General features: G+C 52.7%; 1 protein-coding gene across 2 annotated transcripts in view; it reads left to right on the forward strand.

Moving 5' to 3' along the window:
• The window catches only part of Kcnc1 (potassium voltage-gated channel subfamily C member 1), a 41,602-nt gene that overhangs the window by 21,371 nt on the left and 5,483 nt on the right, over positions 1 to 14,748 (forward strand). For both annotated transcript variants that reach the window (XM_005366752.3, XM_005366753.3), the window contains exon 2: positions 9,141 to 10,074. In XM_005366752.3, the coding sequence (XP_005366809.1) occupies positions 9,141 to 10,074 (934 nt within the window). The remainder of the gene's footprint in view (positions 1 to 9,140; positions 10,075 to 14,748) is intronic.

Here is a 14,748-nt window from a genome sequence, read left to right on the forward strand (position 1 = left end):
TCCTCTGGGGGACATTCGTCCTCTGGGGGACATCCCGTCCTCTGGGGTACATTCCATCCTCTGGGGGATATCCTGTCCTCTGGAGGACATCCTGTCCTCTGGGGTACATTCCATCCTCTGGGGGACATTCCATCCTCTGGGGGACATTCGTCCTCTGGGGGACATCACGTCCTCTGGGGTACATTCCATCCTCTGGGGGACATCCTGTCCTCTGGAGGACATCACGTCCTCTGGGGTACATTCCATCCTCTGGGGGACATCCCATCCTCCGGGGGACATTCATCCTCTGGGGGACATTCGTCCTCTGCTGGCCCTGCCCACCTAGCGTGACCCATGCAGTGCAGACTGTGAGGCCTGTGCCTGTAGCTCTCGTGAGGACGAGGCTGTCTCCTGCTCCTGATCTGTAGTTAGTGGTGACAGGAGCAGGACAAATTCAGGGGGAAAAGGACAACATGAGAAGTAGCACGTTCTCCCTTTAGCTCCTGCTCTAGCTCTTCTCCCCTTCTCAGGTAATCTGGGGAAAACAAACCCCTAAATGCTGTTTGAAAAGGAACTGTGGCCTGACTCTTGTTTTACGGAATTTGGAACTGGTAATCTTGGTGGTTTTCGCACTGCATAATTCTTCCCTGAATCTGGGAAGTCCCAGGCCTCAGGGCATTTCCTCCATGCCTCTCGATTGTGTTTTGGTTCCTGGAGTGCTTGTTGCTGTCCCATTTTAAGAACCATATGACTAAATTCCCCAGAGGTTACCACCCTGCTGTCAGTCTAGACATGGCAGAGCTAGGATTCGAACTCTGAGCTGGATGGAAGCCACGTCCAGGCCTCTACTATCTCAGATGACTTGCTTCCCAGGCTCTCTTCATGTGTCTCCTTGAATAGCAGAGCCATGTGAGGTATGCGTCTCATCTTGTCCCATAAACCCCAAACTTGAGTCACCTGGGTCATAAATGAAAAGAACATTCTGCTCTCATTCATATGGCTTGGCGTGTGCACATCTGCTTTCTCAGTCTCCCCAAAGCCTCTAGTGCCACCTCTGTCATATGGGTCTCTGCTCATCCCACCTCTTTTGACCCTCACCACATTCGTCCTTGAAAGGGGGCGCAGAGACGGAAGGATTGCTGGTGCTTCTGCTGCCAGCATAGCTCCAGCTTCAGTGAGAGACCCCATCTCAAGGGAGCAGGGAGTGTGAAAAAGCAAACAAGATGCCTGATGTCCTTCTGTGACCTCAGTGGCACTTACAGACACGTATACTCACACACAGCACACACCTGGGGCTGGGGGAAGCACAACTATGTGTGACCCTTAGAGTCAGCATAGGGCCAAAGATGAGACACAAGGTATGTGAGGTGGGCGTGGCTCAGAACGTCAGTAGACAGTAGATGTTTTCATCTCCACTAGTGAGTCCTACTGTGTGTCTGAGCTTGTGTTGGGAGCATTATCTAGAGCTGTTATCCTGGAGGGTTCTGTAAGGTGATGTCTGGTGCGCAGTGGGTGCTCAGTCGATATGCTGTTTTATGACTGAACCATTGAATGTTTGGATGTTACATCCAAGGGTGGCCAGATATCCTTCGAGCTTTCTGTCCACACTCCCAGGGAGTCTGGGGCCAACCATTTGTCCTTGTTGCTAAGTCCCGGGGCCTTCCAACCTAGTTTGTCAGATGTCTACCAGGCTATGCCCTAAGTAGACAGCCTGACCCCATACACCGGGACCAAGGCTAGTCCTGTCAGCTTCTGTTCCTTTATGACTTGGTCACTCTGCTGAGCATTCACATAGCCTTGAGCTCATTCATTTCCCATGGGCTGAGTGTTAACCAGGTTCTCTGAGGGATAGTGGGGGTGTTTTGTGCCTTAGTTTCCATGGTGACCCCCAACTCAATGGCCTCATTCCATGGCTGTCGGCTGCCAGGCTTTTCTGTGTGCGAGATGAGCTGATGAGCAGTGGATTGACCAGGTCTCTCTCTCTCTCTCTTCTTCCCTCTCTTCCTCTTCTCTGAATTTATTTATCTATTGAGTGTGTGCACATGTGAGCCGTAGCCTGCGTGTGGAGTTCGGAGGGAGTCAGTTCCTTCCCGCAGGTGTGTGCACACCAGGGATCAAACCCGGGTTGTAAGGCTTGGTGGGAAGCGCTTTACCTGATGAAACATGTCACTAGTCCTTGTGTGTGGTCTTATTCCATCACTGTCAGCTGCAAGAAATAAGGTCTGCCAAGGACCAAGGAACTACTCAAGGCTGCCCCGTTGAACTGGGACTCCAGTTTCGGCTGGTTGACTTCAAGGTCATGTCATTTCTCCTCAGCTGCTCCCTCCTTCAACAGTCCTGAGCTGCTTGCTCTTGGCCCAGGGAAGAGAAGGCGGGGCACTTGGAGTCAAGAGACTTGGAAGAAGGTGGCATAGCAGGTCACTTGACTAAGTAAAGGCTCAGTGCTCATGGCGATCAGAACCCAATGCCAGAGCCTACTGTGACATCTTGGGGACTCTTCTCAAGGGTCCCTCAGCCTTAGGTGGCTCCTGCCATTGGCTGTGCCTCTGTCCCCACTCATGCCAAAAAGAGTGGCTTTTCACAGAAGCCCTTGCAGGTGACCTCTGTCTCAGTGTTCTGGAGTCTCTAATAACCACATCTCTGCAGTTTTAAGATCGAGTCAGCTTAAGATCCATCCTAAGTGCAGTGGCATGAAGTAAGGGTGTGGGAGAAACAGCTTTTTAAGGATTTATGCATGTTAGGGCTTGCTAAAAGGTGAAAGTAAGAGATTCATTTGAGGTGAAAGCACTTGGCAAACATTGCCACTTTAGGACCTCACTACACATTTATCAGCATGGCCTGGTGTGGGCATGAGCAAGGAGAGGCCCTGCACGTGATTTAACGAGGGGTGGTATCTGTTCTGGCCCCCGAGTTCTGTGAGGCCTGAGTACTGCCTTTCCTGATCCTGGCCCCTCTGGCTGGAGAATACTGGTGATACGGAGGAAGGGCCCAACCAAAGATTCTGCACTGTGGACAGCCGTTCCTCCCTGCTGGGTTTGCTGAGGGGCTCCCTTTAACTCCCACGTATCTGCTCTTTCTCCTTGGGTTGGTGTGTGAGTGACCATTTCTGGTATGGAAAAGGGTCTGAACCATGGAATGAATCTCCAGGTGGTCGCTGACACACTAGCCCAAGACTGATCACTACAAGAGCTGGCCTGCCCATGTGCACACATGCTACAACCCACACTAGCACGTACTTATTCTTGTACATGTCTGTCCCTTGCATTGCACACAAGCACCATAGACAACACATGGCTCATATATGTGCACACTTATGCATATATCCTATATCTCATATACAAACCTATGCACGTACCATTCGATACAACATAGATGCGTGCATACGCCTCACATGCCTCCTCAAGTATACTTCTCCAACACACAGGAATCCCATACACTATACAAAGCCACCACTTAAAGCTCTTGCTGAGCCTAGAGAGAGTTCATATATACTGGTGACATTTTTACAATGCATACACCAGCTCCGATGTTTTTGTTTTGCTTTGTTTTGTTTTTGGCAATCCCACCACACAGACTTTCCAAACATGGCACACTCTGCCATACATATGCACTCCCCAGTTCGTACCACCTCAGAGCTCTGCAGGGAGTGCCTTCTGCCTACTTCTCCCTGAACAGGTGTCAGCAGGGGAGGAGTATGGGGCAGGAATGGTGGTCAGGACCCAAGCAGAGCACTGGGAACTCCCTGGGCTTCATGCAGATAAAACAAACAAATAGGATAGACCTCGTGAGCTCTCCAATCCTGCAGCCCTGGCCAGCCCAGCACACTGTGGGTGTGCCCAGCCTAAGGAAGTCCGGATGTGTCTAATTCAGTTTCTAAACCCAACTCAAACTGACAATTTATTTAAGACAATTGGCTGTCCTGCCTGCTCTGCATCAGTGCCTTCTAATGGACGCTGTGCACCCCCACGGGGCAGATTCCGGTAGGCAGCAAGCCTGACCTGCAGTTTCCGGGGGCCTAAAGCCTAGATGTAGGCCAGGGCTCCCCTGATTAGTCATCGTGGGCTCCCACTGCCTGTAACCTTGATACCCCTTAGAATCCTCAAAAGGGAGCAAGTCTAAGTTTTCACTTTCACCTTGGGGAGGAGGGAGTGGTCGAGGTCATACTGGAAGTTAGTGGCCAGATAATGTCAGTCCCTGTACTGTGTTACAGCCGGACACTTGTTCCTGAAATGCAGATGGGAAAAAGATGAATCTGCACAGTGAACCCCTGAACAGCTCTGAGAGACAAGCACAATTTTCTGAAGACTACTGTGGTGTAAATAATTCCTAAATGAAAGTCATAGTACATATTGGTCATTTTAATAGATAGTAGGGTGCCTTTCTGATTTGTGTTCCCAGGGGTGTGGCTGTGATAAAAATAACTTGCTGATTTATAAAACGTCTTAAGTCAACAGATCCCTAGTAGGTTTGTCTGACTTTACAGCCAGCAGCCTTACCACCCTGGTTACCATAGAAATGGGATGCCTTGCTCTGTTGCTATGGCTACCACTTTCTAGAACACAATTGGTGGGTCTCATGGTTTGTGATTTGGTTCTGGAAAAAAAAAAGAAAAGAAAAAGAGGCAGAAACTACCAGCTTGTGTTTGTGTGGCAGCATCACAGCTCATCACAGCTGAGCGCCCTCAATTCGACGAGGCAGCCGCTGCGCTAGCCAGGCTGGGGCAGCTACCTCTGGGCTGCCTGGCAGAGCTCTTCGTCCTCAGGTCATAGTCCCAGGAGGGATCAGCTGACCTGGTCCTGGATATGGTGGAACTCAGCTGCTCCGGGAATGGGCTGGAAAAAGGAGCAAGCATCAGGAATGGCAGTGTGAGGGCGGCGGGGAAGGCTGAGGGGGCAGAGAGGCAAGGCAGGCTGGAGCTGCCGGAGCTGTGGGAAAGTCAGTAGCCCCCTAGCGGGGGACCAGGAGGGGTAAAGGGTGGAGCGGGAACTGCAAGGAGGGGGGGGAAGGGCACCAGAAGCAGAGTGGCTGGGCCCAAGTGCCTGCAGTCTGTGTGTGTTCCTGGAGAGAGGCGGGGAGGAGGTTGTATGCTACGTGGTTCGGTCACCACTCTCTCCACGTGCTGCTCTGGGTGTGTGCACGTGAGTTGTTTGTGTGCACACGACCAGAGCATGCTGGTTGGGGTGAGGTGACATGTCTTGTTAAGGTTTCTGTGGGTTGCTCACATCCTCTGTGTGGTCCAGGCACCGAGCTGGATTCTCCATGCCTATGCATTTGTGTCTGAGCTTAGAACAAAGGTTAGGTGTGTACTCTGGGTTATCGAGTCTGTGGTCTGTGGGTGACTGTTGGCACACAGTTCACATAGAGCACAGACCCCAGTGCTTTCCCTGGGTGACAACCACAGCATTGTTCTGGAATTTGCTGTCCTGGGCCTATCAGGCAGAGTTGCCTCCCTGTCAGGGCCAGTGACACCACACCCCACCTCTCCCTCTTAACTGTGCTCTGAATACTGTGAGGTCTTGTCTACCAGGGCTAAGCACGGCTACAGACTAGGTAGGATGCAGCCTGGACCACCCAAAGACACTCGTTCATCCTCAAAAGGCTGCTTCTGCCCCTGAGTTACTGAGTCCATGCTCCAAGGCCTAGGATCCACTCGAGTGTGGCTACGATCACATCTGGCTGGTTCTAGTCGCCTCTGCCCTTCGTTGGTTTCAGGGAAGATCACAGTCTGCTCTTAGGGAGTCTGGGAAGTGGGGGCCATCCTCGGCATGGAACCATTTAGTTCTGATCCAGGGCTGGCTTCTCAGTGAGCAAAGTGCAGGCAGCACAGTGGTGAGAGCGCTCAGTGTCTGAGAGAGTACCGCACCTCTGTCCAACCTCCCTTACTCTCTTTGAAGCCCTACTTTTGTCCCCAAACCTCTTTGTTCCTGGCTTTCCTTTGGACACAGTAGAGATATGCGACCTGTTCGACCAAGACAGTGCACACAGTAGGTCCCCAAACTTTGGTAGTTTTTTTCTCTCTCCTCCCAACTTTGGGTCAGGCAAAGGAAGGGGTTATTTTGGCTTTGACAGGGCCTTGGCTGCCCTCCTATTAGCCCCTGAGCTCAGAAGAACACTGGAGTATCTTGGCAAGCCAGAATTAGCTTCTTCCACAGACGCCGCGTCTTCAGGGTCCTGCTTATGGCAGTAGAGGCTGAAAAAGCAGGTGTGCAGGGAGTCTAGCACACTCTACCTGGGGGTGGAGTCTTCTGTCTGGCTCCAGTCTGGTTCTTGCTTCCCACCCTCTAGCCTCCATTCTTTGTACAGTGAGGCCTAGGTTACACCTTGAGCCTGGATGACCATGGGTTTTTCTGTACTAATTGTGTGTGTGTGCGTGCATGCGTGTGTATACGTGTGTATGTGTGTTAATTTCTGGTATCATCCTTAATTCATTCCCTTATTTTTTTTTTGAGACAAGATCTCTCACTTGGCCTAGGGCTCACAGATTCAGCTACACTGGTTGGTCAGTAAGCTCTGAAATCCACCTGGCTCTGCTCCTCAACTCTGCGATTACAAGCACATGTCACCACACTTGACGCTTTCCTTTTCGATGATTGTTTTATTTGTATGAGTGTTTGTCTGCACGTGTACACCTGGTACCTGTGGAGGCCAGAAGAGGGGCACTGGGTCCTCTAAGACTGAAGTCGCAGAGGTGAACCACTATGGAGGTTCTGGGAATTGACCCTAGGCCCTCGAAAGCACAGTGGGTGATCTTAACTGCCGAGCCATCTCTCCATGCCCAGCTCTGTTTTAAGCATAGGTTCTGGTGATGGAATTCCAGGATCCACGTCCGCATGGCAAGCGCTGTGCCAACCATCTCCTCGGCCTTTTATGCTAATCTTAATAAGACCTGGCCTTATTCTGGACCTCCTTGTCCCTGTGAAGATCAGTGCCACAGGCGGGGGGGGGGCAAATGAGAGGAGGGCTCTCAGGCTTTGCGGATCTCCTGGGAGATCAATGCCCTGTCGGGGCTATTCTCATGAGCCTTTGCAAACACTAACGAGCCATTGCTGGAGACAGACTCATGGCCTCCCTGGGAGGGTGTAGAGATTCCTTGAGGAGAGCCTTGGCAGGCTGCCTCCTGAGTACCACAGTTGCCAGTGGGAGCCTCGCCGCAGGGGAAGGGCTATCAACGGAACAGTGAGGATGCATGGGATCAGGCATGAACACAATGTTCATGGCAGGAAATTTCTCAGGAAGAAGGACCCTCGGGTGCAAAGCCACCAGAGGAGGTACATGTGGCAAGAATGTTGGGTACGCCTTGAGGAACAGAGGATAAGGTTTTCACCTGTTGGCCCACCTGACTGTTGGGTATATACGCCTCTTTGGGGCTAGTGAATAAAGGGCTTCTTACCAGTGGAAAAAAAAAAGAATGTTGGGTACATGTAGGGTGAGGACCCCGAGAGATCCAGTGCAGCCAGGGCAATGATCCTGGTGTACCAGGCTAAGGACTCCGGGTTTTTCCCTGTGGGCAGTGTGGGAGCCGGCATGAGCAGCTCTGGGACCGGTAGCCGTGTGGCTGGGACTGAAGCCTAGAACCAGCTTTGATAGCAGTGGTCCTGTTGAGAGAGGATACAGAGGAAAAGGGTATGGCAGGGGTCACTGCATGGGGAGCATGGACTGCCCCTGGGGAATCTAAGCTGTGAAGGCCAAGTTCCAAGAAGAGACCCAGAGGAAGTCCAAGTCCAAATGTAGAGCAGATGAAAAGGCATGGTGCCTTGGAAGGGCTGCCGCTCCAGCTGAGCCGGGGTTGAAGGTCCATGGCTCTTCCTGCCTCCACTTTGTTCTCCTGCTTTGTCCTCCATGCATCCCAGGTCTGGAAGAGCTGGATCCCGAAAGAAGAGCTTCCTTTCCTGGATTAAGAAGACTTCTTTTCTATCCTGCTTCCCTCAGCTTTTTCCAGCCCCGAAGGCTTCACAGGGTGCAGGGACTCATACTCAACCCGCTGCTTCGTTCCGTCTGTGTGTGTGTCCTCCTCCTTAGCTGAACAGGGAGCTTCCTGAGAGCTGGTGTCCGGGGTAGCGTGGTGGGAAGAAAGGATGGATGGGTGAACCAAAGGATGTGAACAGTATATGGGCAGGGAGAGCAGAGGATAGAAGGAAGGATGAGTGGATAGATGGAAAAAAGGATGGATAAATGGGAGGGAAAGCAGAAGGAAGGGAGCAAGGACGGAAGGAAGATGGGTGGAGGGCAAGGAGACATCGGTTCATGGAAGGATGCAAATGGATTGCATTTGATAGTAGCCTGTGAGAAGAGGTTCTGAAAACTGCATTGCTATTAAGCTAACAGGATGGCAGCAGCTGTGAGCAGCAGCTTACACGGTCTCTTCCTGTCTGTGGGCTCGGGGAGCATGCGGCACCCTCTCATGAGACTGCTGTCAATTTATAACACCGTCTCTCCTACTCTCCCTGACACCCAGAACATGATCTGGAGGATCCTCTTAGTTCTTGGTGGCCAGATCCTTTGGCATGTTGGGCTCCAGGACTCAGGGTTTTGGTTAACCCAACCTAGCAATTCTGGGTCTCCCAGAGCACATGGGATGGGGAGGAGTGCCAGGGTTAACCCAAACTAAGGCCAAGGCACTTGACTTCCTGCTGCTAATTGCGGGGTGTGTGTGTGGGTGTCTTTAAGTAGATGAAGTGGAGTCAAAGGAAACAGACACCTCCCAAAGGCCCGGGTCCAGTAGAGCGGTTTCTTGTGTTTCTTTGCACACCTCAGTCCAGTCTCAGTCAATGTAGCTAAATGCCATGACAGACACCTCAGAATTCAGCGGCTCAACAAGCTTTTGGCTATTTTCTTTTGTTTTTATTTCTCATCAGAGTCTTTATTGGCAGCTCATCCTAATGTAGCCAGGCTCCTTCCCTCTTATGATTTGGCTGGCAGCGGGGAAAGGAGGAACAGGTGAACAGGGATGCAGGCTGTGCAGGCCTGGCTCGGCAGCAGCACTTACCCCTCAGGGCTCCGAGGAGGCTAGGGTTGCACGTCGGCCTGGGTTGTGCTGAAGGAGCTCTGTGTATGGGCTGCTCCTCATGTGGCAGTCTGCCTGGGCCCAACACAACACACGCCAGGTTTCTTCACCCTGAGTGGGAAGCCTTTACTCTGACACCTGTGTTTCTCGCCCACAGTATGTGGCCTTGGCCTCCCTCTTCTTCATCCTGGTCTCCATCACAACCTTTTGTCTGGAGACCCATGAGCGGTTCAACCCCATCGTGAACAAGACGGAGATTGAGAATGTTCAAAATGGCACCCAAGTGCGATACTACCGGGAAGCAGAAACCGAGGCCTTCCTCACCTACATCGAGGGCGTCTGTGTGGTCTGGTTCACCTTCGAGTTCCTCATGCGTGTTGTCTTCTGTCCCAACAAGGTGGAGTTCATCAAGAACTCACTCAATATCATTGACTTTGTGGCCATCCTCCCCTTCTACCTGGAAGTGGGCCTCAGTGGCCTGTCCTCTAAAGCTGCCAAGGACGTGCTGGGCTTCCTGCGCGTTGTCCGCTTTGTGCGCATCCTGCGCATCTTCAAGCTGACCCGCCATTTCGTGGGCCTTCGGGTCCTGGGCCACACGCTCCGTGCCAGCACCAACGAGTTCCTGCTGCTTATCATCTTCCTGGCCCTGGGGGTGCTCATCTTCGCCACCATGATCTACTACGCCGAGAGGATAGGGGCCCAGCCCAATGATCCCAGCGCCAGCGAGCACACACACTTTAAAAATATTCCCATTGGCTTCTGGTGGGCTGTGGTCACCATGACGACACTGGGCTATGGAGACATGTATCCTCAGACGTGGTCTGGTATGTTGGTGGGAGCGCTGTGTGCTCTGGCAGGAGTGCTGACCATTGCCATGCCGGTGCCCGTCATCGTGAACAATTTCGGGATGTACTACTCTTTAGCCATGGCTAAGCAGAAACTACCAAAGAAAAAAAAGAAGCATATTCCTCGAGCACCACAGCTGGGATCTCCCAATTACTGTAAATCTGTCGTAAACTCTCCTCACCACAGTACTCAGAGTGACACATGTCCGCTGGCCCAGGAAGAAATTTTAGAAATTAACAGAGCAGGTAGGAAACCTCTTAGAGGCATGTCGATCTGACCTTTAACCTCTGCCCCCTGTAGCAATGATTCCAGATTCAGTCAGACTGTTTCCTTAGTTCTGTGGGTGACCCAGGACCCTGTGCCCAATCTTGAGGTGTGGAGCCTGGGACCCCAAGGAGAAGCTTGGCAGCCAAATTCGGAAGTCAAGAGCTTACTAGAGGAACCTTACTGGTGGCTCTGGGTAAGGAGGTTGACGTGGTTGGTCTCATAAGTTCTGAAGAGACCCCCACATTTGCTGAGGACTCTTAGCAGGAGCCCAGAGGCTGCTGCTTGGTCAGGAGGAGTCAGGCCTAAGTCTCTGACAGGCTACTGACCCATGGTGGGCAGGGAGGGAGTGGGTGTGATTCAGAGACACCACACAGCCTTTGATTTGGTTTTTAACATGGATGCCTTCAGGCTGTGGACTGGCAGAGCGGTACATGAGATCTGGCCAGCCGGGTCCCTGCAAAGGCAGCAGTCAGGATTCTCAGCCCGAGCAGAAGCTGTCTTTGTAGCCGAGTAGACTCCTGCCACGTGGCTCCAGGTCTTTGCTAGGAGTTGCCCCTAGCCTGTGACAAGCTTACTTACCCCACAGCATGCCAAACCAACTCATCCTCTGCCACCACTAGAGCTTAGCACTTACCTTTAGGAATCTGTTGAGTGACTCTGGCTTTCACGTTGTCTGTTTGGGTTGATGGTCCAGTGGGAGTTTCCGGTGACCTTCTGATGGAAGAGGCTGGTGAGCAAAGGCCTAGAGGGGGGCCACACCCGGGCAGCGAGGATGAAAGCATTAGGGACCAGCAACAACCTCCCACCACTGAGAGTTGTCCCCGATTCTAGCAGTAGGGACTGCAGCGGCAGCAATACAAGACATCCCAACCGCTTACCCACGAATTCACTGGGAGATGGGGTGGGGGTGGGGGGAAACAATACTAGTCACCGAGGGATATATTCTCATATTCCATGGCTAGTGGTTCATTATGGGACTATCTCAGTTTTATGAGAACCTGCACATAGCACATAAAGTTGACCATGGGGCTCTGGTCTGAAGATGAAAACCCATAGTCTACCTCTACCCATGGAATCCCATTGGCTACTCTGAGGACACAGGGATCTCCAAGGAACAGATGACCCAGAGAAGAATGGTGACACTGAGAGTGTGAGGTTGGTGTGTGCTGTTAGATTCATGTAGTCTATGGAGAGTCTGGGTCTCCCAGGGGGCTGCCAGCTAGCTCAGCCTCAGGTGAGAGAGTCTCTCTCTTTCATGTGGGTGACCTCCCTCAGTGGGTGATTGATGTCCTTCACTACTGTGTGCTATCCCATCAAAGTCCTTTCTCCTACTGGCTAGAGCAGCCTGAGCAATGTCCCATGGCTGACTTCTCCGGCCATGGGTCATTCCAGCCCTTTCACCCAATCCTATGCCCTCTTCTTTCTGAGATTGCTGTAGGCACATAAGTAAAATGTAACTTGTGTTCTAGATTGGAGGAGGGAGTGCAGGAGGTCTGAGGTAGAGACCTCCTGGTCTAGCCATGTCTCCATTCATGGGAAGCTCCAGGCATAACCTTTTGTTTTGAGTTAGTTAGCCATTTTACCCCAGGAGCCACCAGCAGGGCAAGGACAGTTTCCTCAGCTCTGGGTGAGCCCCACTGTGCACCCCGGTAGGAAGTGCTCAGCCAGAGGGGCATTACATGACCCTACTCAACCCTTCGGATTCATCTTCCCCAACACTGTCAGTCAGTATCGGTGCTCTAGACACGGAGCCCCAGGTCAACCTTTGGTGACCCCAGCTCATTCTAGCTCTGCACACCCAGTGACATAATTTCCCATGTACTGAGGGTGCACATGCACATATGCACACACGCGCGCACGCACACACACACATGCACACACACACACACACACACACACACACACACACACACGCACACACACACACACACACACATTCAGCTAGTCCTAGGGATATTAGCTCTTTCCTCATGTTGCTGCAGCAGATCCACAGAGCCTGTGAATTCCTGTGAGGTTTCCTCTGGGTTCCTCAGCCCTTCCCCTGAGAGCACCTTGCCCCTGGCTCCAGGTTTCAGGAACACAGAGAGCTCTGGTTTGGGCAGTCTTATGACTTGCTCTCCAAGCTCCAGTTCCTTTCCTTTTCACCTCCTCCTCACACACTACTCCCCTCTCTTTCCCTTGCTGTTTGGTGCTGTCCTGACGCCCAGCCCAGCCCAGCCCAGCCCCTCAGCTCTAAGATTCCAGTCCACCTAGAGCCTCATCTTTCACCTGAACATGAGTGAGACCAGGCTTATCTATTGTCAGGGGCACATGAGGTTCCTAGGCTTGTCTTTAGCCATCCTTGTGCCACACTTCTCTTCTCATTCAACCCCTGGATGGGCTTGGGGTGGAGGTGAGAAAGGGGAGGAGCCAGAGTTGGAGAAGGCACACATGGTGAGTAGAGACAGACCTTATGGGGGGGATGTGGGCGATGAGGTCCTGTGGGGTCCTTCAGCAGAGACAGTCGAGCAGGCCCTTGCCCAGAGTTTTCTCTACTTCCATTTTGAACTCTTGGGCCAGGGACTGAACCAGAATGCTGGGCTTCCAGCTCTCTCCCCTCCCCTCCACATCTCAGTCACTGCTGAAGCCGCAGTTTGTCTGTCCCAGGGACATGGTGATCTCTTTCTTTGGGCCATGATTTGAATGGCCTCAGTATTTGTGGGATCTTCCCCGAGGGGCTCCAAGGATTCAGATCTCACCTGGTCACGGGAGGCACAGGGAGGGAGTGTCTGGGACTGAGCTCCCTGGAGAAGCTGCCCTTCTCCTGGAAGGGGCTCCCTTCCCCATTTACACTGGGGTCAACCACTTGCTCTGGGTAGCTTGGAATGTCTGTTGTCCCCTGTCCTGCCATGTCCATTCTTGTGTGTCTTATCGTGTCTGCTCCTGTGGGGTGGGTCAGTCCTTTGTGGTGTGGAGTCCAGGGTTCTAGGGTCCCAGCATAAGGGGTAAAGAGGGATGCAGGTGGCCAGGTCTGGTTCCCTCATTGCCTGGGAGTATGTGGAGCCAAAGTGATGTCTCGGAGACCCCCCCCCCTCCAGGAGCTACCGCTGCAGCCTCAGGGTGTTCTTTGCGGGGAGAGCCTCAGAATCTAAAGTCCCCTCTCTTTGGGCCCTCCAGCTGTCCTGTCTCGGGCTACAGCACTTGCCTAGGACTAGGGCTAGATCCGGAGGGAGGGAGGGTGGCAGTATTGGGGACAGAACTGGTGGGGCCAGATAGGTGGTTAAAGAGAATCCAGCTTCAGGGCTGGCGGCCTGGACCCTGAGTGGAGTCCACACTGCCCGAGTGGGCAAAGGGAGATCTGAGAGGAAATGAGATGACTTTGAATGGCCGGCATGGGCGCTCTTCTCTGTGTTGTTCATATCCCCTCCCCCTCTCCGCTAATCATGTCTCTCTCTCTCTCTTGTTTTGTTGACTGAGTGTGGTGGTCCCCACAACTGTCTCTCACAGCTTGTCCCCCTTTAGCCTGAGATGTTTCCCCCGAGTCCCAGCTGAGCAGACCCCTCTGGGGCAAACCCAAGGCAATGCCCAGCCCAACTAACCCCTGTCCAGTCCTGCGTGCGCCTGGTGGTGCCCGCTGCTGATGTGAACAGTAAGTACGTCAGAAGTGTCTGGAGATGGCAGAAAAGCAGGCCTGCTGACAGAGGGCCTGGCCATGTAGGTTCTCCTTGCTCCAAAGTTTTAAAAAAAATGACCCTGTCACAGATGTTCATCTCCGTTCATTTCAAAGCCTTGAAATCATCTCTGAGACGCTGCCCATGCTGCCATCTCATCATCGTAGGCCTGTGGGGTAGTGGCATTCTGGGGTCCTGGGCCAGGGGAGGCAGACCCAGGTCTGTGAGAGCAAGTGGGAACCTAGGCAGCTAGCTGCCCTTTCATTCCAGGAGAGACGAGCAGGTGGGTGGGGACTCAACGACCTTGCACCCTGTCGCGTTTCTCGTGGTTCCTCAGGTTTAGACAATTGGCCTCTTTAGTTATTTTCTCTTCTGGCCATCTGCACTGAAGTTTGGGACTGGAGAATGGCCCGCTTGCTGACAGCATCTTCAACTGCAGGTAAAACAACAGCCATTCAGCCATAGATCCCTTTCCAAAAGTTGAGGCTGAAAGAAAAAGCAGGCTCCAGGGACATCCTGGAAACTGCCCATCATGTTGTCCCCCTAGATTCCGGTTGGTTGTTCCTTGCCTCTGCCCCCCCCCCCGCCACCCGAGGATCTGCCCCACTTTCAAACCTTTTACAGTTCAAGGTGGGAGCCCAGGGGTAGGGGGCAACAATGTAGGCAGAGACTCAGTGTCAGAAGAGGGGTCTCAGGCTGCGCTGTCTCTATGGAGGCAGAGGCAGAAAGGAACAGTCACTATTTGACCCTGGACAAGAGGAGCAGGCTGTGGACGCCCACTCAAGAGCATCTTCGCCAGCTAGAGAAGATGCACTTGGAAGCCACTAATGTTCCCCCGAAGAAAAAGTCATTCGAGGCACATGGACCCCAGCTTCCAACCCCTTCCTCACCATACCACATCCCCCATCGCCCCAACATTGTCCTTCCAGCCCACAGAGCCTCCATGAGGGAGACGAGAGCCAAATGGAACGTAAGGGAGGATATGCATGTCCGTAGGCACAT

Source organism: Microtus ochrogaster, unplaced genomic scaffold (assembly GCF_000317375.1).
Source record: "Microtus ochrogaster isolate Prairie Vole_2 unplaced genomic scaffold, MicOch1.0 UNK14, whole genome shotgun sequence".
Classification (NCBI taxonomy): Eukaryota; Metazoa; Chordata; class Mammalia; order Rodentia; family Cricetidae; genus Microtus; species Microtus ochrogaster.